The following is a 25,650-nucleotide window of genomic DNA, read 5'->3' as shown; positions in this document are numbered from 1 at the left end:
ATCCGTGAATTGCGTCGTGACACGGTGTATTTGTCAATAATTGATAGACAAAATTAACATTTTCTATCATATACCTATAGAATATGGCGTTACTCCTTTTATTCCTTTAAGTCATAAATTTTGTCCAAGAATAATGCTATTTTTATTGCTAAAAGTTTATAAAAGAAGAGGATAGAAGTAGCTGCCGCAAAGACAGAAACATAGAAAACAACTAAAAAAGTGAAGATTCATTTTTTATTACTACAAATTTTGGCGTCTTAAGAGAAGAGTAATAATAAAATGGCTCTTTTTGTCAACTTATATTTTTAAATTTACAACCCAAGAAAATGTTCCAAGAATGTGTATACGGCTATAAATTTAATACTATTGATATAAATTTTGTAATGACTCACCAGGAATACACGTGCAAGGAGCATGCCTAATTGTTAGTAATATAATAAAAGGCCAAAATAAAGTGAAAATAATAATAAAGTTGAAGAGCTGAAAAATCAATTGTATGAATCTAAAATCAAATTAGATGTTCACAAGGATTAAAATTATATTTTTCAATAACTTAATTCTTTTTATGTGTCACACACGTGCAAATTTTTTTTTTTTTTATATTTTGTGGCGGTAAAAATTGAACCCATAACCTGCATCCACTATAATAGCATGAAATATTCTCCCTTCAAATTGACGAGTCAGAATCCAAATCAAAGCCATGATTAAAAAAATGCCCTAAACAGAAACAAAGGAAGAAAATTTACTTTAATATTAGATGAAGTTGAGAACTCCTCAACATTTTATTCATTATTCTTAACCAATACCAAATTTTTAATCTTACTTGTCAAACATGGAAAGCAACAGTGTCTTTTTAAATCTCACAAATTTGCACTGCTGAAAATTATCAAAGTTGATTAGTAACACTGAAACAATTTTTTGAAGATTGTGATCTTTTTTGAGAAGTTATAATGGAAGATAGACTCTTATGATCCCTTCCCGTAAATACTACCATTGGTTTTTGGTATTCCATTTTTTTTAAAGGAAAAACAAAGAGAGAGAGAGAGAGAGAGGGGAAACAAAAAAGACTGTACCTGACTATATTTTATGTTAGGATTCACAACAAGTGAAAAGAATCAAAACAAATGGTATCTCAGAATCTTCTTGGAGAGAACGAAATTGCAAAACAAGCGATCTTACAGCTTTCTCTTCTTCAGCAACATGGTGGCAACTTAGCCATCTCCATGGCTACCACCGTCTCTCCCCCAACCTTTGGCTATGAGAGAACCTTCTCAAAACCTTAACAAACACACTTCAAACCCTAACCCTCAAGTTTCTTATGCCACACGCCTAAATCCTAAACCAATCGAGTCATCTTTTTCAAAAACAAACATAAAACCTATTGAAGTTATCCATGGGATTCTCACGCTTCAGTTTACAATGGATGAATGAGAAGAACTTGCTAAGGAAGAAGGGATTCATCAAGCCATAGTGGTAAAGCTCTCTTCAAGTGTGCCGGATTTGCCAACGATGAGAACTTTGCTGCCGAAAGTTATCCATGGGGTTCTCACGCTTCAGTTTACAATGGATGAGTGAGAAGAACTTGCTAAGAAATAAGGGATTTATCAAGCCATAGTGGTAAAGCTCTCTTCAGGTGCGCCAGATTTGCCAAGGATGAGAACTTTGGCATTAAAGGGCAATGTTTGATCGGATTACTTGTCCCTAAATAATTACTTATTAGGGCTGATCAATATGACGACTTTGTAAATGCTCTAACAAGGTCAGTCTCCTACACACAAGGGGAAGGAGTATTAAATTAGGGGTTTTCCATGGTTGATTGGTTTTAACCCTAAGGAGGAAACCATGAAGGCGGTGGTTTGAATTTCTCTTCCAATCTCCGGAGCTGTTTGTGAAGAGGTCCTTGTTATCCATAGCTTCAGCAACTGGAAAATCCATTGACATCAATAAAGCCATGCAAACAAAGTCAAGACCTAGTACGACTAGGGGTAAAGTGATTCTTGATTTAATGGACACACTGCCTGATAGATTGAGGCTTCAATGTGTGGACAAAAGGACTAGTAAAATAGTGGAGCAATTTTAGGAGTTTTTCTATGATAATTTTCTATCATATTAAGCATCAAGCACACGACGAGAGTAAGTATCACTTACTAGGGGGAAGAAAGTTGATAGGATTCAAGATTGGATACCCACAATTGATGGAGTCTCTGTTGAAAATTTTCAAAGTGATGCAAGGGATTATTTGAATGCTAGGAAGTAGCTTGATGATGTACAATCAATCGTGAATGAGCAGGAAGTTGAGAATTTGCCTAGGACTAACGGGACTAATGAGGTTTTGGATGATAAACATGAAAAAAATGGGCAACGAGCTAAAGAGATGGAAGTCGCGGTGGATATGGATTCAGGAAAAGTTGCGGATGATGCAAGGCTTTCCATGTAATCGAAAGAGTTAGGAAAAGGTAAAGATAAAGTTGGTGATAACGATTGGACCGTCGTAACACACAAGCAAAGCGTGGGCACCATAGTTCACACTTTAGCTTGTGACAATGAGTTAAACATTTTGATAAAGCAAGGTGTTCGATCAAACTCCTCAAAGAATACTATTTGTCCTAACCATTTTGATGCTCTTTCAGCTAGAAAGGAACAATAGTCTAGTCTGGGCCCGCATAGTGCACATCCGGAATTGGCAAACATGCTAATGCAACAACTTGTTACTATTTTAGTGTCACGCCCCAGTCTTGACTGGAATAGACTACATTCTACATACATACTATAGGCATCTACTGTGAAATTGTAATAATCTACATGACGTAATAAACCTGTAAATCTATTAACATTAACTATAAGATAATATGTCCATATAATCAGAATACTAAACCTATACATGACTGAACCCGACCACAAACGTCTATGAAGCCTTTAGGATAACTGAAATTATACAACTGACATGTTGTCAGGACAGGGCCCTGACCTATCCATAATCTCTACGTAAAAAGTATAAGATCTGACTTAGCTCTAGGAAGAAATGGAGCCTACACTATCTCACTTAACATTTATACCATCTAGAATGCACGCCTGCCACTCGGTATACCTGAACCTGCAATGTGAAACATAAACAAATGCAGCACCCCCGGCTAAGGGACGTCAGTATAGAAAGATTGTACCGATTACGTAAGGCAGATATGAAACTTATACAATAAACTGAAGCTGAGTAAGGGAGCAACAGAAGAACAATCAAACTTATATGACTAAAGGCCCTATAACTCTCTATGGAAACACATATTAATTCTTAATATACTTCTGTCTTTCTGAATTTTCTTTAGAGTCTGATGGTAACTTTGGGTCTCTATGTGGAGTGACGTTCTGGGCCTGTAATACTTGGGACCACTGTTCATTAGATTTTTTCTTAACTTTCCTGTAGGCCTTACTTGGCCAAATGAATACAACATAGTATATCAATAAAATATAGTACATACGAAATGCTCGAGGTAGCACCTATGGGTTTCATAGCCGGTCCATAAGAACCATTTGTATATGCATAGCCTTGAAGTCAACTGTATATGTATAGACCCGAAGGCAACTGTATATGTATAGCCCTGAAGGCAACTGTACATGCATAACCCCAAAGGCAACTATAAATGCATAGCACCGAAGGCAATTGTATATGTATAGCCCCAAAGGCATCTGTATATGTATAGCCCGAAGGAAATTGTTTATGCATAGCCCCGAAGGCAACTGTGTATGTATAGGCCCGAAGGTAACTGTATAACTGTGGGCCGATACGTTTCTTAGTCCGTCCATAAGACATACCATCTCTGAACATGCAATGAACGTGATGCAATGCAATGCAATAACTTATTAATGACATGCATAATATATATACGTTAAGCATTTTGGGAAACTTACTCTCGAGCTTTTGGGAACACGTAACTTATTCCTTATAAACTGATCATCCGTGAAACTTTCTTTCTATCTTCTGTGGGACTCATGATAAGGAACGACACGTGACTCAACTACATGTCTAGGGATACGATAAGGAGTTACACGCTTACGTTCTAGATTCTCATTCGGTACTTGACAACTTTATATTCTAACCCTCTTAGTCACCTCACCCTCGGGGAGGATCATGCTTACTATATCACCTTGGTTCGTCATTATTTACGTTCTAGCCCCATAGTCTACTATACTCTTATAAGGTCTTGTATCCCTCTATATTAGCTTAAATCGTCCTAAAGGATTGATCTGTGACTCAATAGGGTAATAGGGGTTCTGCTAATCTGTTCACCTTACCTTACACTCTAGCCTCCGTGACCACTTCTTAAACATTGGCCACTTGGCATAATTTATCTTAAGCGCCATTCATTTTTTATAATGCTCTATAATCTCCTTCTGTACACTTGTAGGCTATCAACGTCATCTTACTTAAGGAAAACTCTAATCCTACCATAACAACTTAGAACTCTACTCTATGAGTAAATCGCTTGAGTACAGCTAAGCATGGACATATAACATTTCTTAAAAAGACTCATAAGGCTTGTAACATAGAGTTAACACACTTTTAAACTCTAGGCTTCATGATTCATGTAGGAAACAATAAATACTCGTCGTGCCATAGTGCCGAGTCAAGGAATAGCCTTACGTACCTCACTTCGATCTTCGACTGACCACAACGAGTCCATCCTTTGGATATACGTCCAACCTATTTAAATAGGCTAATATCAACATAACTACAGTCTTACAAAATATTACAGCTATACCAATATTATCATCGAGCAATCAAGGAGCGACGAGCTCCCTAGGCTATCTACAATGGTATACTCCGCACCCGACCTACTTTTAATATCTAACCAGCTCTATACGAGCTACTGAACCCCAACCAATCTCCATACCACATAAAACAACCCCTAATTACATAACTACTACAACTTGGACTCACGGCTTCCGATCACTATCCCGTGAGTTCTTACCAAAATACATACCTTGGGTGATTTCTCAGCTAATGGTGGTCCCGCGATTTCCGAACGACCCCAAGAATACTAATCTCTCCCCGAGCATAAAAGTTGATCAAAACTCTTGTCTATAGTTGACTAACGTCACTAGAGTATTTCTTATCATTGATACTTTTGGAAAAATAATCAACACTCTCCTTCTCTTCTCCCTAGCGTAGCCTCTGTATACATATAGAAGAGCTGGGCAAAAAGTGAAAGAATGGGACATTTAGAAAAAGAGAAGATCCATAAAAGAAATGGATTCAAAAAGGGAGAAATAAATAAATGAGTATGGAAGATAAAATCTGTGGAGTAATTAAGAAGAATGTGAAATACATTTGTTGCTCGAGAAAATGTTAAAATACGTGTCATTAAATGGAAAAAAGGTTTGTCAGTTGCTGCTACGTGTGAGATAAGGCCAAGATTAAAGTAAAACTCACATCTATCTATATAGAATAGCATCATGTCATCACAAAAAAATTCGTAATTATTAAATAAATAAAATAAAACAGACAACAAAATATTATAAACACACAAAAAATCAAAAAGAAAAGACAAAAAAAAGAAAAAAAAAAAAAGGAAAACTAACTTACCACATCTGTCACTAACTCACACAACGTGCACATTTATTTTATTTTTTAAAAAAATTGTAATTAATAATTTTTAAAAAAAAAAAAAAAAAGACACCAAAGAATCAGAAAGAAAAGACAAATATGACTTACCACATCTGCACGCGTGCACATTTAAAAAAAAAAATTAACAAATCAAAAAATAAAAAAGACAACAAAAAATCAAAAATCTATCTATCTATCTATATAGAATAGGAGAGGCAAAAGAATGGTAAAATAACAAGTGTCATCACCACAAAATTCAGAATTTAAAAATTAAAAAAAAATGCACCTTTTAGTAAAAAACTTGAAGGAGCAATTTACGTACTCGGCAAAATCTATCTATATATAATAGGAGAAGCAAAAGCATGATAGAATGACAAGTGTCATTATGAGAAAAATCCTATTTTAAAATAAAAATAAAAAGACAATAAAGGAATGAAAAGAAAAGACAAAAAGAGAAAAAAAAATTATGAAAAACTAACTAGCACGTCCATACCCTATTTCCCAGGAACTAACCCACAAACATACACAAACACGGTTTAAACTTTTAAAATTCAATAAAAATACGATTTTTGGCTCCATTTTTTTGTTGCAAATTATATTTTTTAGAAAAATATAATCTATCTATAAAAAAAGAAAAGTAGTAAATATGCAAAACTAGAAATATTTGAATTTAATTTCAAATACGTGTGAAAACTAAAGGAGTAACCAATTATTACTATATGAGTAACCTCCCACTTTTTATAATGTGTAAGCTACTATTAACTCCCCCCAAAATCTATATCACAATTAATTTCCATCGAAAACAACATGAAGAAAGCAGGACTCTTTGCAACCGCCGTTCTGCCATCTTTTTTATTACATCCACCATTGAAGTTTCTTTTCATAAGGTAAACATTCAAATTTCCTCAGTTTTTTATAGAGTTAATGGCAGGACCTATATTACCTTTAATAAAATATTCATATATTTTAAAGGTACATGATTACGTACATGTGCTTTAATTTGCAGAAAGCCATCTCTACTAGGAAAATATGTATCACTCAGAAAAGAAAAAAAATGTTAAATTCCCCTTTGTTTCATGTTTTGAATTGGTTTTCATTATGTGTTTGGTGACATTCACTATTACTCCCTCTTTATCAATTTATATGATACATTTTCTTTTTAAGTCTGTTCTAAAAAAATTATGAATTTTTATATTTAAAAATAATTTTACTTTAAACTTTCTGTTTCATCCCTAATTAGATGATTTATAGGTACATATAAATATTTATATTTATAACTTACTTTAGATCAATATATTTAAAAAATGGTTGTTGTTTTAAATTTTTATGCCTGAGCAATATGCTTAACATAAATTAGGAGGGAGGAGTACACAGCGAAACATGAAATGTATGATTACTTGCAAAAGTGCTATTCCAGAATCCCATTTTTTTCGTCATGCTATTACTTGCAAAAGTGCTATTCAAGATAATTTCCAATTTCTTTTTTTTTTTTAAATCTCTCCAGATGTATATAGATCTAGGATAATAACTGATACCGTTGTATTCAAAATTTTGGATTAGAATTGACTTGAAAGATTCTATGAAAAAAAATTATTTATCCAATAATCTCAAATTTTAAAATTCAAATTAGAACAACAGAAAAAAGAGACAGCCAATATTAATATTTTACTTAATAAGATTAATATTTTTGTTTTTACTGGTGGATTGTCACGAAAGGAAATATTAATATTTTACTTAATAAGATTAATATTTTTGTTTTTACTGGTGGATTGTCACGAAAGGAATTTAAACTGCAGTATCGTGTAATTAAGAATATAATTAATCATGTAATTTATTCTGCTTGCCTTTATTTTTTTCTCTTTGCAATACTTATTTATAAAGTGTAGCAAGATTACAATATTATACGTGTGTCGCCTGTGTACTATTGAGAATGTCGAGTACTCCTTACACAGTAACAAGAGATGGATCATATTTTAAAGACCAAATTCTAGATTTTGATTATAAAATAATGTAAAAGTAGAATCTAGGAAATCATCTTTTTTTCCTGGAAGCATAGATATCACAGTACTATTTCGAGCTAACTAACAGTAAATACACATTTCTCTGATAATAATCTTGAAAAGAAGAAAGTGATAAGAACAAGTCTTAAAGAAATAGTCTTAGCCAAATTGCACAAAATGGCATTAAGATTAGGATAGAGTACCGGATAAATGACAAGTAGACTACTTATGCATTTGTATACGCAACTGAACAAATATAAAGCCAAAAAAAAAAACATAAAGCATAATCAATCTTTAAAATCTATATTATAGAAGGAGAGCTGTGGAGAAGAATATTAAATAAAGTGACAAGTTATTAAAAATTTAAATACCAAATTTTGAACAATATTAATCGGTACTATATTTATAATTGAGTAATTTTTTAAATTAAGTGTGGTTATTTGTTAATCTGAATTGAAAGATATTTTTTTAATAGAGTATGATTATTTTTTGAATTTCAATCACAAATATTCAAATAGATCTTAGCTGAGGATCCAACACATTTTCAGAATAGAGATTAGCAAAGCAAAAACATGTTATTTATGGGTAAGAAAGGTTTTTTGTTTCATAAAAATAAAACTGTATTTTCTAGAATAATGAGAAATTTTTTTGAACAATATTTATTTTGTCTACAACATAATAGTTTTCATAAACACCTGTAATTCAACACAACTGTTACTCAATCTTTTTGTTTTGAGAATGAAAAGATAGGAAAAGAATCTGTTCCAACAAAGAAAAAAAATATTTATTATAATAAAATATCAAGAACTTTATATTCAATATTACATTTAGAAAAAAGTATGACATCATAGAACCTTTTTTACCAAATATATTGGAATAAAAACAGAGAAGACATCCTTAATTTTCTAAAAGCAATATTACCTAATATCCTCAAGTATGTCAAATTAAATTTGATATGATTTTAATATTTTTGTACGTGTTCGCGCATCGCGCGGGTTACAATACTAGTAAATAATAAAACCCCAATTGTTTGGTTGCGAGTGCTGAGATAGGTTTGTTTTTTAATGCATAAGCAGTCATAAAGTTTGGCCCAAAAGTAAAAAAGAGAAGTGCGATCATTGAAGCTGTTTTGGTGGTCGAAGATTTTGGACTTTCTAAATGTGACGAAGATATTATTATTGAAACCTAATTTGAACATTTGCTAAAGATAAAAGAACTGAATGTTGTTTATTTAGATATGTTTAATGCTTTAGTTTCTTTATATGGTGAAGATGGGTAATTCTTAATGCTTTAGTTTCTTTAGTTCCATTTAATGCTTTGTTTACATGCATATCGTCCCTTTTCTTTTCTTTTTTTCACAACTTTTCGATAATAGGCAGTTTAGGTGGTTAACTTGTGTATGCCATATTATTGTTATTAAAAAGAAAAACTAAGAATTAAAATAAAAAAATAAGAAAAAGGAGAAAGATGAGAACTGTCTAACAAATTAAAAATCTCAAATAGAAAATCTCTTTGGAGAAAGTGAGATGACAAATTTTTTTAAAAAAAACCATGTAAATTTTTCAGCCTTGGGCATGGTGGAAGCTTGAAAGAGGGAGAATCTATAATACAATGAGAGAGAAAATTACTTAATATTTATATTAAATAGGCGTTTGGCCATGAAAATCAAATATTTTTCACTTTTTTTTTTTTTTTGAAATTTTGAAGTTAGAGTTGAAGATGGAATTGTGTTTGGTTATAGTTTTTGCCAAGAATATTTGGTTGTTTGAATGTAGTAAAAGTGAAAACAAGATTTTAGGTGTTTTTCAAATTACAAATAATTTTAAGTTGTATTTGGAATTTCCATGGCCAAACGCTAATTTCCAAATAATGTAAAAAAAAAATCAAAAAAAAGTGAAAATTCTCATGGTCAAACGGGTCCTAAATTTGTGGAAGTATGTAAAAGTGTGTGACTGTGGCGGCAAGGGTGTCAAACCAAATGGCAAATAAATAAAATGTCGTTTAACATATTTTGACAATGTCAATAGTTAATGTAATAACAAGATGATAATTGAGATTTTCTTAAAGCATTATAATCTAATTTGCAATTACTAATATTCTTTAATATTAACCGCGCATTGCGCGGGTACAAGTACTAGTTGCTAATAAAATAGTAATAAATAAATAAGTTGACCCATCACTAATGGTAGTATAATTATATAATTAAAAGTTAAAACTTGTGTACTCAGCAATATGGATAATATAATTTGTATACAAAATGGGTAAATATTATTCATTTACAACCTAATATCAAAAGTACAAATTTTTGTACATTAATTCTCAAAATGGAAAAAGAGAACTTTCTTATGAGAAAATAATTTCTATTCTTATAGCAAATAAAATCATATTTATAAACTTTCTCATGTCATGCATAAATAATTTACGGCGTATCAGAAAAGTAGTTATAACAAAAACTAGCTAAAATCATATTTATCAAATTTCTACAAAAAGTGTTTCACTTAAAAGAAAATACCATATCAAGGAAATATATAACAGTTTCAATGTTGTAAAACTTACGGGGTCTTACAATAACACTATCATAAACCCTCTATAACCTCATGAATGATTTAATCCGCTCAAACTCATATGGATTTACTACGACACATCCTAACGCCAAGGTACGAGGTGTTACATTTAGTTTGTCTCCTCCCTATTTTGAAGCCTTTAATGGATACTTTGAACGCTTCGGCGTAGGAGGTGCCAACACAATCTATGGAGTCGTTTGGTGAGAAGCAAGATGACTCTGGACAGCTACTAATCTCTATGGATAATAAACAAAATATGGGCACAATGGTGGCCTCAACTCTAGTGCGCTCAGCCAACAATTTTGACGTTAAGAGTGGCCAAAAAGGTGGTATGAGTGTGAAGAGTTGGGTAGACATGGGGGGATTAGGGGCGGGTCTCATCCCCTCTAATGCCCAGCAAGTTGAGTCCAGTAGCCCCCGCATTTGTGCCAATCCGTGCCATTGTTCTTCCATCTCTAGCCGTTGGGCAACTTGTGGCTCAAACGAGTGCACTTTTGAAGCTATGAATCCTACTAAAAGGAAGCATATTGAAATAGTGACCAAGAGGTATGAGTCAAGAGCTTTAGTGGAAGATCCATTGGAAGTTTTTTGGTGGTGATTTGGGCATTGACATATTTGATGAAAAAGATGAGAATGAGGTATTGGATGAATGATTTTCTGAGGTGGCTAGGGATGAAGATCTTTCACCTATGCAACAAAGAAGTGGATTCAAGACAAAGAAGACCCATGGAAGAGAGCATAGTTGGGATGGTAAAGTATCTGAGGAGGTTGTTTTAAGGGAACTACCAATGAGAGCGGAAAAACAGAAGGAGACAAGGTTTAACTACATCAACAAGGTCCAATAGATCCAAGAAGAATTGATGAATTATCAAGAGATTTTAGAGCGATTGGAGGAAGAAGACAGTGAAGAAACAATTTTTTATCAAGATACATATCTTTGAAGATTCAAAGGAACAAGGTTCTGGCTCTACATTATTACCTATTTTAATTTTTCAGTATGTAAGTATGATCATAGAGAATGTTATATAAACTCTATGATGATCATCGAATATTTAGTTATCTTCTTCTTATTTTTTACATGCATGTTAATTAGTTGAGGTTTTTTACGCCTCAATAGGATTAGTAAGGTAAGGCTTAGGCCAATAGCCCCACTTACTTGTACTTTTTTCTATGAGTTTCACTTTTATTATATAAAACTATAGAGAGAGAGAGGGAAATATTTGTTTGCTTAAGGAAAGGTTATGGTGTTGGCTTGGCTTAGTGAAAGAAAATTGGTTGCTTATATAAAGATAAGTGGTTAATTAGTGCTTGACAAATACTTGATAACGTGTTTCTCTGCTTGTTTTTCTATGAGTTTCACTTTTATTATATAAAACTAGAGAGAGAGAGAGAAATATTTGTTTTGCTTAAGGAAAGGTTATGGTGTTGGCTTGGCTTAGTGAAAGAAAATTGGTTGCTTATATAAAGATAAGTGGTTAATTAGTGCTTGACAAATACTTGATAACGTGTTTCTCTGCTTGTTTTTCTTTTAATTTAAATAGTTTTGCCAACTGTATTCCGTTGGTCATGAATTTTTGGTTTCTTCTTTCCCCTTTTAGTTTACTCCATTGTTTTTTTTTTTTTTTTGTGAAAAATATATACAGTGAAGAGGCATGCAGGACATATCATATACTATAATGAAATGAGTGATATAGAATAGAGGTTACATAAAAAGGTTCAACTTTTAGCTACTCAAGCCATAGGTCTATATATGCATATCATAATCCAAAATTAAAGGATTATTAAAATACTTAATGAGCATTCTATGAACCAACTGAACCGTAAATTTACTCAATGAAATCACTAAACATTCATATGGGCTCCTGCATCCCTACCATTATATTTGTTTACACATAATATAATTAAGTAATAAAATATATGTTTTTCCTTAACAACTTAAGGGATGAATATAAATTTTGACTCATAGTATTGCTATTTTCGCACTTTGAATTACTTAAATATTTCCACCTTATTTTTCCTTTTCATTACATTGCTATTCACTAGGCACATGTCTTGCACGTGTATCTCTCTTGGTAATTATAACAAAATTTGTATCTAAAAATACTAAACTTTTAATTATATCCACATTCTTAGAAAAGATAAACATGATTTGCTTCTATAACTTATTTTTAACAATGTCTTGACTTTTTACTGTCATTATAGTACTTGTCAGTAAGCACACCTAGCATGATTCTCGTTTGTCAATTACCTAAGGTATATCATCAAACTTGTACGTGAGTTGTCGAATTATTTGTTTTAATGCTAATGTTATGTGAAATACAAAGGTCAATCCATATCCGTTTCCTTTAATTGCTTAGGTGGAATGAAAAAAAAATGATATATTGGCAAAAGAAAGCCAAAAATATACTCCTTCTAAATAGCACGTCAATTTTGATACAATTATATGTGAAAGTAGATGTTACAGGCAATTCTTAAGAGAACAAAATAAGATTTGTCATTAAGAACCAACTTCTTCACATTTTCTTTATTAATTAGCTTTTTTCTTTGTTCAATTGTCGTTGGTGCTACTAGTTCTATCCTCTTCTTTGGTCACTTCCTTTTTTATGAGTTTTTAACAAAAAAAAAAAACAACAACACTGAATTACTCTTTGGAGACGATTTATGACCGAAGGAATTGACAGAGATTGAACTCCATCTAATATTAGAGTTATTTTTCTTCAAAAACTTCAACTTCATCTCATATATATTATGAGTTATTTTCTTCCTTTATTATACATTTAGGGTCATTTTTGTCATGGCTTCTATTTGGACTCTGATTCGTCGATTAGATGGGAGAATATTTCATGTTATCAGAGTTGGCACAGGTTCTTAGTTCAAATTTTACCATCACTTAAAAGATAAAAAGAATATCTGCACATGTTTGGCAAATGAAAAGAATCAAGCTCACACGCGTGTGCAATTGAAGTGGGACGCAACCTCTTCACCTTTCTTTTAGCTTCTTTTCTGTTTTATCTTTGACGCAACTACTTCTATCTTCTTCACTTATGAACTTTTAGCAATATAAAGCATTGTATTACTCTTGGACATAATTTATGATCCAAAGCAATAAAGGGATTCTTTTCTTCTCAAGCACTTGCTATTTCATCTTTTTTTTGATAGGCTATTTTCGAACTCAATGCCATCAAAATGTACTTAGCATGCCTACTTTTTCTTCTCTTAATTAGCATGTAGCCGTTGGAGGAAACTCTTCTTTTTATCCTCTTCTTTGGTCCGGCTGGTAATCCCAACCAAATAAGCAATCGAAATCGCTACAAGCAACCTATTTCATACCCTTTCTGTCATACTTCTTGTTCTCCTTATCTTCTTTCTCTCCCTGCCGAGCTTGTTGGAGTGCCATTGCCAAGATTTAGTGTAATTCCTTTTGCCCGGGAACCAGTCCCACTAGTGCTAGTATCAATAGGAAGATCTTTATTTCTTAGGATATTTCTTGTTTTATTCCCTTTAGTGTAAAAGTATGCAGGAATGACATTTTATTTAGTTAGCAGGAGGAAAATTGTGAATTTGGTCTACAAGTTATTGACGAATAAGTTATCGAAGCAAACATGTTTGTCAGGGAACGTGGATATAAATAAAAAAATTGTATTTTAGATACAAATGTTTTTATAATTGACAAGAGAGATACGCGTGCAAGGCTCGTGCCTAGTGACTAGAAATATAATATAATAAAAAGGAAAAATATACAAAGTGGAAAACATAAGAATAATTTGAAGAGCCAAAATAGCAATTCTATGAATCAATAATCCAAATTCACAATTTTACAATTTTATTTTGTCACACATATCGAGCATGGCGTTCCTTTTGTTCCTTTCAGTCATAAATTATGTCAAAGAGTAATGCAATTTCTTGCTAACAGTTCATAAGAAAGAGGATAGAAATAGCTGCCCCAAAGACAAAACCAGCAAAGATGCTAAAAAAAAATAAAAAATGAAGATGTTAGGTCTTAATGTTAATTGCCACCATTTTTGTCTGTCTTAAAGGGCAGACAATAGCTATACTCTTAAGAGTAGAATGGCTATAGGCAACTTTTTGTATACTTTATTTTTTTATCTGATAACACAAGCAAATGTTTTAATAATTAATTATGTGTACACGGTCAAAAATTTAGTACTTTTAGATACAAATTCTGTAATAACAGACAAGGATATACATGCAAGTTATGTACATGGTGATTAGTAATATAGTAAAGGTCAAAACAAGGTGAAAATAATTAGTTGAAGATCCAAAAAAAATAATTCTGCGAATTGAAAATCAAATTAGATGTGTTTACAAGGACTAGAATTAATATTTGGCAAAAACTTGTAGACCAAATTCACAAGTTTTCTCCTGTTACCTATAAAAAATGGCATTCCTGTGCTTTTATTGCTTTGGGCAAAAATCATGTCCAAGAGTAATTGTTTCAATTTTTTGTCAATCCATCGGTCATAAATTGTGTCCAAAGAATACTGATCAATATTGTTTCTCTCTTTTTTTTTTTTCCTTTTTTTTTTTTTTTTTTGGGTAAACTACCAGAGGGTAGTGATGCTATTTTCCTGCAAAAAGTTACAGAGGAAGGCTTTGCCTGACTTCGGAATACAACAATTGACTGGATAACCAATCCAGCCAACAACAAAAGTAGAGTAGGACTAATATAAAAGGGATTTTACTCTAAAGGCAATTTATTCAACTAACAAAAAAGTTAGCCTTATCATATCTTATTCTAATGCTAGTTAATTGACATTTATCCAACTGGTAGGGCCCCTTGGCATCCTTAGGCAGTGAATGAAATGTATCAAAGTGTAGCCCAATGTCATTCTTGTTAAAAGCTCATAAAAGAAGAAGTGACAAAAGAAGATAATACTAGTAGTTACGCCAAAAACAAAAAAAACAAAAACAAAAAAAAAGATACAAGCCAAAAAAACGTGAAGTCGGGTTTTTAATTACCACAAATGTTAAACTTATCCTCTTAAAGAGTATAAAAAGCAACATGTATTTTGTAAAGTCTTCTTTTTCTTTTTTGTCGGATAACACTGCTTAAAATCTTAAATCTATTATTTATAATAGTCACATCTTGTATACTCAATTTTCAATGAGCTCTCTTCATCCAAAATTCAGGAGTTTTGGCGGTGTACAAAATCTAAAATTATTGATCATCAAACTTTTTTCATTTGTACAAACTTCAATTGTTTTCCTGTGTGAATGAGGATACTTTATAATCTTTTAGACCGATTGAAAAAGCTCCTGCTTCTCTCTTACTTTCTCTCTCTTACATAGTACTGTTAATTACTAGCCGTTAGGCTCACCAGTGGGCGTATGTTTCTCACCGTGGACCGGGAGGTCCACGGTGACCCGCCGCCGATTATCAGTCAAAGGGTTCCCTCCCAGAATCCCCAATTTCTCACCCCCATCGACCTTTTCCCCCCACTTTCTCTAGCAAATCCTATAGATTCTTTTCCCCCAAATACAAATCTCTGAACAAATGCTCTTACCCCCTCCTCCTTCTCAAGTTCCTAGCAAAGAACCGGAACCTTCAAAATCATCCTATGCAAATGCCGCTGGGAATCGATCCACTCGAAGGTCTAGGGTTCGTCTCCCTCCAAGGTCACACGAAATGCTCAACGGGAAACCAGTCGTGGATTTCTCTAATGAGGAGAATCAGTTACTGGCCCAAACATGCAAATGGACCATAATCGGTAAGTTCACTCATATCAGACCATCGATTGACATTATTCGAAGGGAATTTGCTAAAATTATCCCAAGCAGAGGAACTATAAAAATTGGTGCTTTTGATATGAATCATGTGTTTTTGGACTTTGATGACTTTGAAGAGCATCTCAATGTTATGTCTAGGAACTTTATTCATCTAGGTGGCCTGAACATAATGAAAATTCAAAAATGGTCCACTAAGTTCAAACCAAATGCTGAAAATACCACGGCTCCGGTTTGGATAACTTGCCGGATTTGTTGTGGCATTATTATGAATGGGATGCGATATGTAGGATTGTGGAGCCGATAGGCATTTCTCTTCTACTTGACAAAGCTACTCTAGCTAAAACGAGGCCTGTCACTGCTAAAGTTAGAGTGGAAATAGACTTGACCAAACCTTTAGTCAATGAAGTGCTACTTGAGATTACAAATGAGGATGACATTACTGAGCTTATTTCCCAAAGAGTGGAATATGAGGCTATCCCACCCTTTTGTTTCCACTGTAATATGAAGGGGCATTCAGATGAAAAATGTAGAAGACTCCATCCCGAGTTGACGAATAAGAATGAGGGGGGGAGGGGGCTATTCAAGTCTCAAGGAAATCAACAAAATATTGACATGGGAACCACTTCTAATACTTCCAATGCAGAGAAGGAATTTAATACCCAGAATAGCAATATGGATACTAATGAGCAAAATGTTGAAGATGACTGGAAAACAGTGGTAAGGAAAAGGGGTAAAAGCTCTTTCAAGAATAATCCCTTAGTGGAAACAAATCAGTCACCTCAATCCAGGAACAACAACTCTAACCCAAGAACAGTGCAAAACCAGAACAACATCAACACCAATGTGAAGGATAAGACTACTCAAGCAAGTTGTCCTGCCGTGGGAGAGGATAACATAGAAACTACTATCACTATTAGGGAACCAGAAAAACAACAAATAGTGTATGAAAGAAGCATCACCCTGAGATCTCATGCCAAAAGTGGAAAAAATTAGAGGTAAGAAAGGAAAAAAAAAAAGAGCAGAAACTGCAGAATATCAAAAATAACATGAGGAAACAGAAACAAAACAGTGTGATTAGTTATCCAGATACACCTGTACAAACCCACAACCTAGACATTCCTTTGGTAAAGGTTCAGGATTCTGGCAAGAAGGTGACCAACAAAAGAAAGAAATTTATCTCTACTGTTGCAATACCGCTTGAAGTGATTTTGGGAACTGAAGAGATGAGCCTTGAGGAGAAACAACTCAGGATCTCTTCTATTCCTCCTCTCTTTAGGCTACATCCTAACTTGGATATCATGATAGCTAGAAGGAAGGCTAAGGAGAAAGAATATCCAATACAGGGTACTAATTCATGCCTACCTCTGGGTATAGATCAATGTGTTCCTATGTTGATGAATAACAGGGAAGAGCAAGAAGATACTGCATATAAAGATTGTGAGGAAGACCTCCGGCCACATGGTTAATGCTGATGAGAAATATGAGCCTTCAGTCTCTGATGATGAACAAATCAGAGGAAATAGGCCCTCTTTGACTTGTACCAAAGCTGGAAATTCTAAACTTGTCCAGCAAAATGTTGCTTATTTCAACAACCTCTCTCCTAGAGGCATCAATGTGCATCAAATTCATGAGAATGAATTTCTCAGTTCAAAGGAGTTGGATCCCAACTCTCAAAAGGCTTTTTCCTCCAATAGTGTCCATGATTAATACACTATCATGGAATATTAGATGGATAGGGTCCCAAGGATCTATTGAAAGGCTCAAAACTCTAAAAAAATCAACACAAGTTTCCTTACATGTTTATCCAAGAACCTATGGTGAACTCTAGGAAAATTGAAAAGTTCAAAAGAAAACTTGGTTACCCCCAGTGTTTCAACAACTGTTCCAATAAGATCTGGATTTTCTGGTCCATTGGCTACCAGTTGGATATTATTGAAGACAAGGAGCAACATGTGTTGGTTCATATCTCGCATACAGATGAACTAGTGGACTTTCACCTCTCAGTTATCTATGCAAAATGTGATGAGCAACTTAGAATCCCTCTTTGGGATGATCTAAGGGATATATCTAGCAGAATAACAGGACCTTGGGGAGTGGTGGGAGACTTCAATGTTATTTCTAGTCCTGATGAAAAAATTGGAGGTGTTTCTTACAGAATGGAGGAGAGTCTAGACTTCACTGCTTGTCTAGATGAGTGTGATCTTCAAGATGGAGGGTGCCTAGGTGCTAAATTTACTTGGAGTGACAATAGAGACCCTCCAAACACCATTTGGAAAAGGCTTGACAGGCTCACCTACAACAGTCACTGGTTTGATAAATTTAATTGAACCACAATCACTCATCTTTCTAAAACTTGTTCTGACCATGCTCCTCTTTTAATTAAATGTATTCCTGAAAATTCTAACCATATCAAATATTTCAGGTTTCTCAATATTTGGGCTGAGCATGAGGAGTACTTGACAGTTGTCCAAGAAGCCTGGTCTCAGACTCAAGAGGGCAACCTTTTACAAATCCTTCACCAAAAACTCAAGAGTGTTGGTAAAACTCTTAGTTCTTGGTCCAGAACAATCTTTGGGGACTTTTATGAAGAGCCTAAAAGGCTTGAAGTTCTGATAAGGGACTTAGAAGTAACTTCAATCAACAACAACACACCTGAGAACAGGATGAATCTTTCTAAAGCCAAATCTGATTTCACTAGATATTTGAAACTTCAGGAGAAAGTTTTGAGTCAAAAGGCTAGGGTGAAGTGGCTGGAGGAGGGAGACACTAACTCGGCCTTCCTCCATAGTGTGATTAAGGATAAGAGAAAAAGACTTTCCATTCAAAAAATCAAAGATCAAGATGGCAATTGGGTAGAAGGGACTATACAGGTTGCTGAGGCTGCTGTAATTTTTTTCTCCAACCTTTTCAAAGCTGAAGACATTGAGGAAGACAGTTTAGTACTTAATGTGATGGAGAGGGTTGTTGCTTGTGAGGACAATAGAGCACTCACTACACTGCCTAGTCTCCAAGAAGTCAAAGATACTGTTTTCTCCATTGATCCTGACAGTGCCCCAGGCCCAGATGGCTTAAGTGGAAAGTTTTACCAATCAACATAGCCTATTATTGCTGAGGACATTCATGCTGCAGTCATTGCATTTTTCCAAGGTGCTATCGTTCCTAAATTGTTCTCTCATACTTGTTTAGTTATGCTCCTTAAGATTAATTCTCCCCAAGATTTTTTTGACATCAGACCTATTAGCCTCTGTAACACATCCAGTAAGATTTTTGCTAAACCAATTAATTCTAGACTATCCACAATCCTTCCTAGAATTATTAGTCATAATCAAAGTGGATTTGTTAAGGGCAGGGACATTACTGAAAACATCTTGTTAACTCAAGAAATTGTCAATGGTATTAGCAAAACTAACACTGGTGGTAATGTTGTTATCAAGTTAGATATGTCTAAAGCTTATGATAGAGTTTCTTGGCCTTTCCTATGTTTTATTTTGAGAAAATTTGGCTTTGCTGAGACTTGGATTGATCTTATATACAGGTACATCTCCAATAATTGGTATACTCTATTGGTAAACGGTAGCAGACATGGCTTCTTTAAATCAGGAAAAGGGCTCAGACAGGGAGAACCTCTTTCCCTTAGCTTATTTGTTCTATCTGCTGAATTGCTCTAAAAACTGCTTAATGCACTGCATAGAGTTCCTTCGTTTAATAGTTTTTTCATGAACAATCCAGGATCACAAATTAATCATCTTTCCTTTGCAGATGACACGATCATATTCAGTAGTGGAAGAAAAGCCACCTTGCATACCATTCTCAAAACTCTGGCAAACTATGAAAGAGTGTCAGGGCAACTCATCAACAAAAACAAATGCTCGTTCACTATAGCCCCTAACACTACCCTTAGTATCATCAGAAGAGTTGGAAATTTTTTGAACATGAGATATGAGCACTTTCCCATCAAATACTTGGGATGTCCAATATATACAGGAAGAAAAACATTGGATATTTTTCCAGAAATGATCAACAAGGTTATAAATAAGATTAGAGGGTGGCAACTTAAATTCCTCTCTTCAGGAGGCAGAGCAACTCTTATTAGACATGTGTTACTAGCCCTCAATGTGCATACTCTTGCAGCTGTCCATCCCCCAAAAGGCATATTTGAGTTGATTGAAACATACTTGACAAGATTTTATTGGACTGGTAATGAGGAAGGAGGAAACTATCACTGTATATCTTGGATAACTTAAAATTTGGTGGAAAGTTAGACAAGGGAATATCAGCTTTTGGTTTGAAAACTGGACCAAGCAAGGTCCTCTATGTGATTTGATGGAGGATATCAATATTCAACAGCTAATTCCTATCAATGAGGTGTTCAAACTAGGTCAATGGGATTGGACAGTTCTAGTTCCATACCCCAGTGATCAGATCAAAGAAATCATCAACAATTTCTACATTAGCCTAGACCACAACACTGAGGATACCCCGTACTGGACACCTGCTGAGACAGGAAATTTCTTAGTCTCTTCATCTTGGAACCTTCTCAGACATAAGAAACCAATAGCCCCTATTGATTCAAGATTATGGCACAAAGATGTCCCCTACAAAATGTCTTGTATCGCTTGGAGGGAAATTCACTATAGGCTTCCAACTGATGATAAAGTAGCCAAGAAATTCAAAATTACCTTTGTTTCTAAATGTTTTTGTTGTATTGGTACAGACATGATTCCAGGAATAGAGACAGCTGAACATCTCTTCTGCAATGGGAATTTTGCACAATTGGTATGGAGCTTCTTTGCAGGAAGGATGGGAATCAACACCAGAAATTCAAACCTCAGGGATTTGCTACACAGATGCTGGAATTGCACAACAAAAAATCATATAGCGCCTTACATTCTGAAGATTCTCCCACCTATCATAATGTGGGAACTTTGGGGATCAAGGTGCAATTCTAGATATGAAGAAGAAAAGCCCTCAACCATCAGATCTATCTCCCTTATCTTCTTCAACATCTACCAGTTGTCCAAGAGAACCTTTGCAAATCTGGAAATCCCAAATAATTGGAATAATCTCCTCAAACTTATGGAACCTAAACTAGTTGACACTTTCTCTGTGGCTATCAAATGGATCAAACCACCTCTTCTTTTTGTAAAGATGAATTTAGATGGATCGTGTGTTGGTAGCTCAAGTGGAGGAGGTGGGGTGGTTAGAGATTCGATGGGAAATTTTATAATGTCTTTTATTCTTCCGCTGGGAATTGGCACTAGCAACACTGCCGAGGCAAATGCTTTTCTTTTTGGTCTCAAGTGGTGCATCGACAATGGATACAATCTCATTATTGCGGAGACTGATTCCCTACTTCTTCGAAACTGCATTTCAGAAAGTTTGGTCACACGATAGAGGATAAAGGAAACAGTTGAAGAAATCAGGAAACTGGTTCTAAGGCATGATGTAATTGTTAAGCATTGCTTTAGAGAGGCCAACAAAGTGGCGGAGAAGCTTGCTTCCATGAGCCATGACACTGAGGTAACTAGAGTCTCTACTGATCCAAACTCTATGCCAAGACAAATTAGATGACTTTTGAACATAGATAGATTGCAATTCCCTTCTTTTAGAATAAAAATAAAAAAAAAAGCTGGGATTGATTTATTTTGAACCACCCTGAATTTTTCCTATGTTGCCACCGATGTGCATATTTTTGCTCCAAATTTGTACAGATCTCTTCAAGAAGGCATGGTCTAGTCCTCCTTCTTCAAATGTACTCTCCTTTAAGTGGCAATGAGATATGGTCAGTTCCAAAAAAAAAAAAGAATGGGGATACTTTATGGGTGTTGGACACTCAACCTGGAATGCATGCTCACGATTTTTCTCAAGAAATTGGGTCAAAGATTTTAATGCTGCTTCCTGAGAAAAACTAAAAGGATAGCTGTTAGTATTATATTTTTCAAGAACCTAAAATAACTAAAAAAAATGAGGTTGATTTGTAGATATGGTAACTTGACTTTTATTTTATTACAAATCAGAGTTATTAAATTATATTTTGTGATATAATATTAAGTCACTAAGTAATTTTCTTGTAACAAAAAAGTCATTTAACTTTACCTAATTATCATATAAAATGTCATCTTTGTTTCCTCCTAATAACTTTTTGTGATGCTTAGGAAAAGCTGGGTAATTTTGTGGTTACAAAAATTAGCTTAGTGAGTAATTTTTGTTACAATAAATAGTTTAATGACTTTCATGATACTTATGTAAAATTGAGTAACTTTTCCTTTGTGAAAAAAATTAATGATTTATTGCAATTAAGTGAGTTTAAGTAAACCATGGTTTAATAGAGCCCATCCTTTCTGACTTACTGGGGTTCCCGGGAGTGGCAGTTTTTGATTTTCCATTTTCTTCAAAAGGAAGGAGGGAGGTAGGAAATTGGTTGCTTATATAAAGATAAGTGGTCAATTACAGCTTGACAAATATTTCATAAAGTGTCTTTCTGCATGTTTATCTTTTATTTTCTTTTAATTCAAATTGTTTTGCCACCTACGTTCTATTGAATTTATGTTTTTGGTTTCTTATTTTACTCTTTTTAACTCCATTTATTCTTGTAAAAAATATATACAGTAGAAAGGCAAAATATATTATACATCTAGTAGATGAAATGACTGATACATAATGAATAATTCTAATTTACTGCTACTGCTCAAGCCATAGGTGTAGATATATCCATGCTATAATCCAAATTAAAGGGTTGTTACAAACATTTAACGAGCATTTTATTCACCAACTGAACAATAAACTCACTCATATTTTAATTTACTCAATGAAGGCACACAACATTCATAAGGGCTTTGGGCGGCCCTATACCACCATATCTGTTATGATATAATATAATTAAGTAATTAGAAGTATGTACTTTCTCTTTAATAACTTAGATTTTATGCGTCCTAATTTTGACACGTAGAATTGCTATTTTGTCTCTTTAAATTACTTATTTTTCACTTTATTTTGCCTTTTTATTATATTACGGGTCACTATACACGTGTCTTGCGCGTCTATAAATATCTTGTAATTATAGTAAAATTTTTATTTAAAAATACTATTTTTAGTTATATTCATTTTCTTAGAACATTCCTGACAAACATGATTTGATTCTACACTTATTTGCTAACCATGTTTTGATTTTTTATTGTCATTATATTACTTGTAAGTAATCACATGCCTGTAGGTTTTTTCATTGAAGCTCTAACTTGGTTTGCCAAGGCTGCTTATATAGTATCCTCTTCTCAAAAACATTTTGCTTTCTACAACGGTAACTTTCTTATCTCTAACAGTTGGTCCTGAAGTGGGCTTCCGCGTGGGCTTTCTACAACGGTAACTTTCAGATGGGCTTTGGCCCATTAGCTCAACAAGCTGAAAATCACTAATAAGTGGCTGGTCTTTTCTGCACACCCAAAAATAACCTCTCAATCATGGTCTTCACTTGGGAGTATTAATGTCATGTGGACCATCTTCAAGTCCTTCTCTAGATCTACTTTGTGGGCTTCTAGTCCTTGTCCCACGAGCTTATTTGTCAAGTCTTGTATTCTTCTTGAATCCTTCTAGCATGAGCTCATGTTGTTGGACCACTTGGTATTTGTTGTTCTTGAAGAGAGTCTTGGTCAGCCATGCTCACATCATCTCTCATCTCTTCAAAAGAATTCGTCCTCGAATCAACACCTACATCAAAAGAAGATAGATCAGAAATGTTAAAAGTTGCACTAACTTGAAACTCACCGGGTAAGTCAAGCTTGTAATCGTTGTCATTGATTCTCTCTAGAACTTCGAATGGCCCTTCACCGCGAGGATGCGGTTTGGTTTTTCTTTTTGTTGGAAATCTTTCCTTTCTTATATGCACCCAAACCAACTCTCCTGGTTCGAAGACCACTCGTTTTCTTACCTTGTTGGCCTTAGATGCATATTTCTCATTTTTCTTTTCAATTTGCTAACGTGCTTGTTCATGGATCTTCTGTACCAATTCAGCTTTCTGCTTTCAATCATTGCTAACTATCTCACTAATAGGTAGAGAAATTTAATCCATTGGAGTTAAAGGATTAAACCTATACACTATTTCAAAAGGTGAGAAACCAGTAGAGGTGTGAACAACACGATTATAAGAAATTAAAAAAAAAGGTATGCATTCTTCCCATGATTTCAAATTGCTCTTAATCATAGCACGCAACAAGGATCCTAATTTTCTATTAACCACCTTAGTTTTCCCATCAGTTTGTGGATGACAAGTAGTAGAAAACAACAATTTAGTCCCTAACTTATCCCACAAAACTCTCCAAAAGTGGCTAAGAAACCTCACATCTCTATCACTCACAATGTTTCTAGGTACCCCATGCAAACGTAGTAGATTCTTGAAGAATAAATTGGTAACATTTGAAGCATCATCAGTTTTATTGCACGGTGTGAAATGCGCCTTTGAAAAGCTATCCATTACCACAAAAATAGAGTCCATACCTCTTTTTGATCTAGGAAATCCCAAAACAAATCCATAGACAAATCAACCCAAGGTGTACTAGGTAGGGACAAAGGAGTATATAAACCATGAGGCATGACTCTAAACTTTTCTTGTTTACATGAAATGCAATTAGAACACACTCTTACCACATCTCTCTGCATGTGTGGCCAAGAAATATTCATGCAAGATGTCTGATAACGTCCAAATCCACCCTATTAATTAGAATGAGCACGGTCGTATGCAAATATAATTTACCCAACTATGAGTCGGGGTCGAATCCCACAGAGAACAATATAGGCGATTAGGAAAAGTAGGAATTATCACCAATAATAGCTATGCCAAACAATAGATAATATTTTGGTTTTTGGAGAAAAGTATAACTAATGCAAAAATGTAAACTAGCCTAGAAAGCAAGTAAAATGATCAATGGCCACAAGCATGGATACAAGGGAAACTACGCTCAAGTAACGATCCAATCAACTTCATGATTTACAAATAATAATGGTGAGTTTATATTACTTAGCCTCGGATAATGACTCTAAATTAGCTTCTTCCGAAGACTAATTAGACTACCTAATTGAATATCCCTAAAGAAATTAGGAGCATTAAGAACACCCGAATATGGCTACAAGTGGTGTCGCCTATCCCTAGGTCGTTTTCCATTAGATGAGGGTTAACGCCCCAAATTCTTGTTAATTAATCTTTCCCAATCCCGAGTTTGCCTCTTCCAAGTTTAAATCGAAATAAATGGGCAAGTCTTAGGGTTAGCTACTCCCTTAAGAATCATTCAAAATGAGATTAATTAAAGAAACAATAACCCACTTCATTAGGAATAAAATCATTCAACACATAAGCAAAACAAGAGATTATATCCAAACTTAAACAATGTATACTTCCATAAACAAGGTTCAAGTATTGAAATGAAATACTACACACATAAATATTCAATACAAAACAAGGAATTGAAGAAAGGATTAAGAAATATCTCATTAAAGTGCTTCCAATCTTCTCCTCCAATGGTGTTGGTGATGAAACCCTAGCCTCCAAGTTTATGTGTTATGCCAAAGATGTGTTTAGAAAACCCTAGTTGGCTTTTTATAGGAACTGGAATGGCAGAAATCGTCAAAGCCCAAGTTCTGATAGAACTGGGCAGAAAATCCTTCTACGCGAACGCGCCAGTATTCTGCGCGAACGCGTGGAATCACGTCCGTTCTTCAGCGCGAACGCGTGAGCTTCCAGAGCGAACGC

The 25,650-nt window shown here is 34.3% G+C and overlaps 1 protein-coding gene and 1 long non-coding RNA gene across 2 annotated transcripts; one reads left to right on the top strand and one right to left on the bottom strand.

The window, feature by feature from the left end:
* Window positions 1-2,702: 2,702 nt before the first annotated feature.
* Window positions 2,703-6,387, bottom strand: LOC132621613 (uncharacterized). Its single transcript, XR_009575590.1, has 3 exons — window positions 4,977-6,387; window positions 4,641-4,696; window positions 2,703-3,094 (listed from the first exon to the last, which is right to left on the bottom strand). It is a non-coding gene; the product is annotated as an uncharacterized LOC132621613 (long non-coding RNA).
* Window positions 6,388-20,234: 13,847 nt separating this feature from the next.
* On the top strand, window positions 20,235-21,305 carry LOC132628804 (uncharacterized). Its single transcript, XM_060344568.1, has one exon. The coding sequence runs from the start codon at window positions 20,235-20,237 to the stop codon at window positions 21,303-21,305; it is 1,071 nt and encodes a 356-aa protein (XP_060200551.1).
* Window positions 21,306-25,650: the final 4,345 nt, after the last annotated feature.

This window comes from Lycium barbarum, chromosome 2, assembly GCF_019175385.1.
Source record: "Lycium barbarum isolate Lr01 chromosome 2, ASM1917538v2, whole genome shotgun sequence".
Lineage (NCBI taxonomy): Eukaryota > Viridiplantae > Streptophyta > Magnoliopsida > Solanales > Solanaceae > Lycium > Lycium barbarum.
This window is presented reverse-complemented; position numbering and strand designations above follow the sequence as displayed.

Bases quoted from the DNA above. Each gene is read 5' to 3' on its own strand.
- LOC132628804 (XM_060344568.1), top strand. From the start codon at position 20,235: ATGGAGGATATCAATATTCAACAGCTAATTCCTATCAATGAGGTGTTC.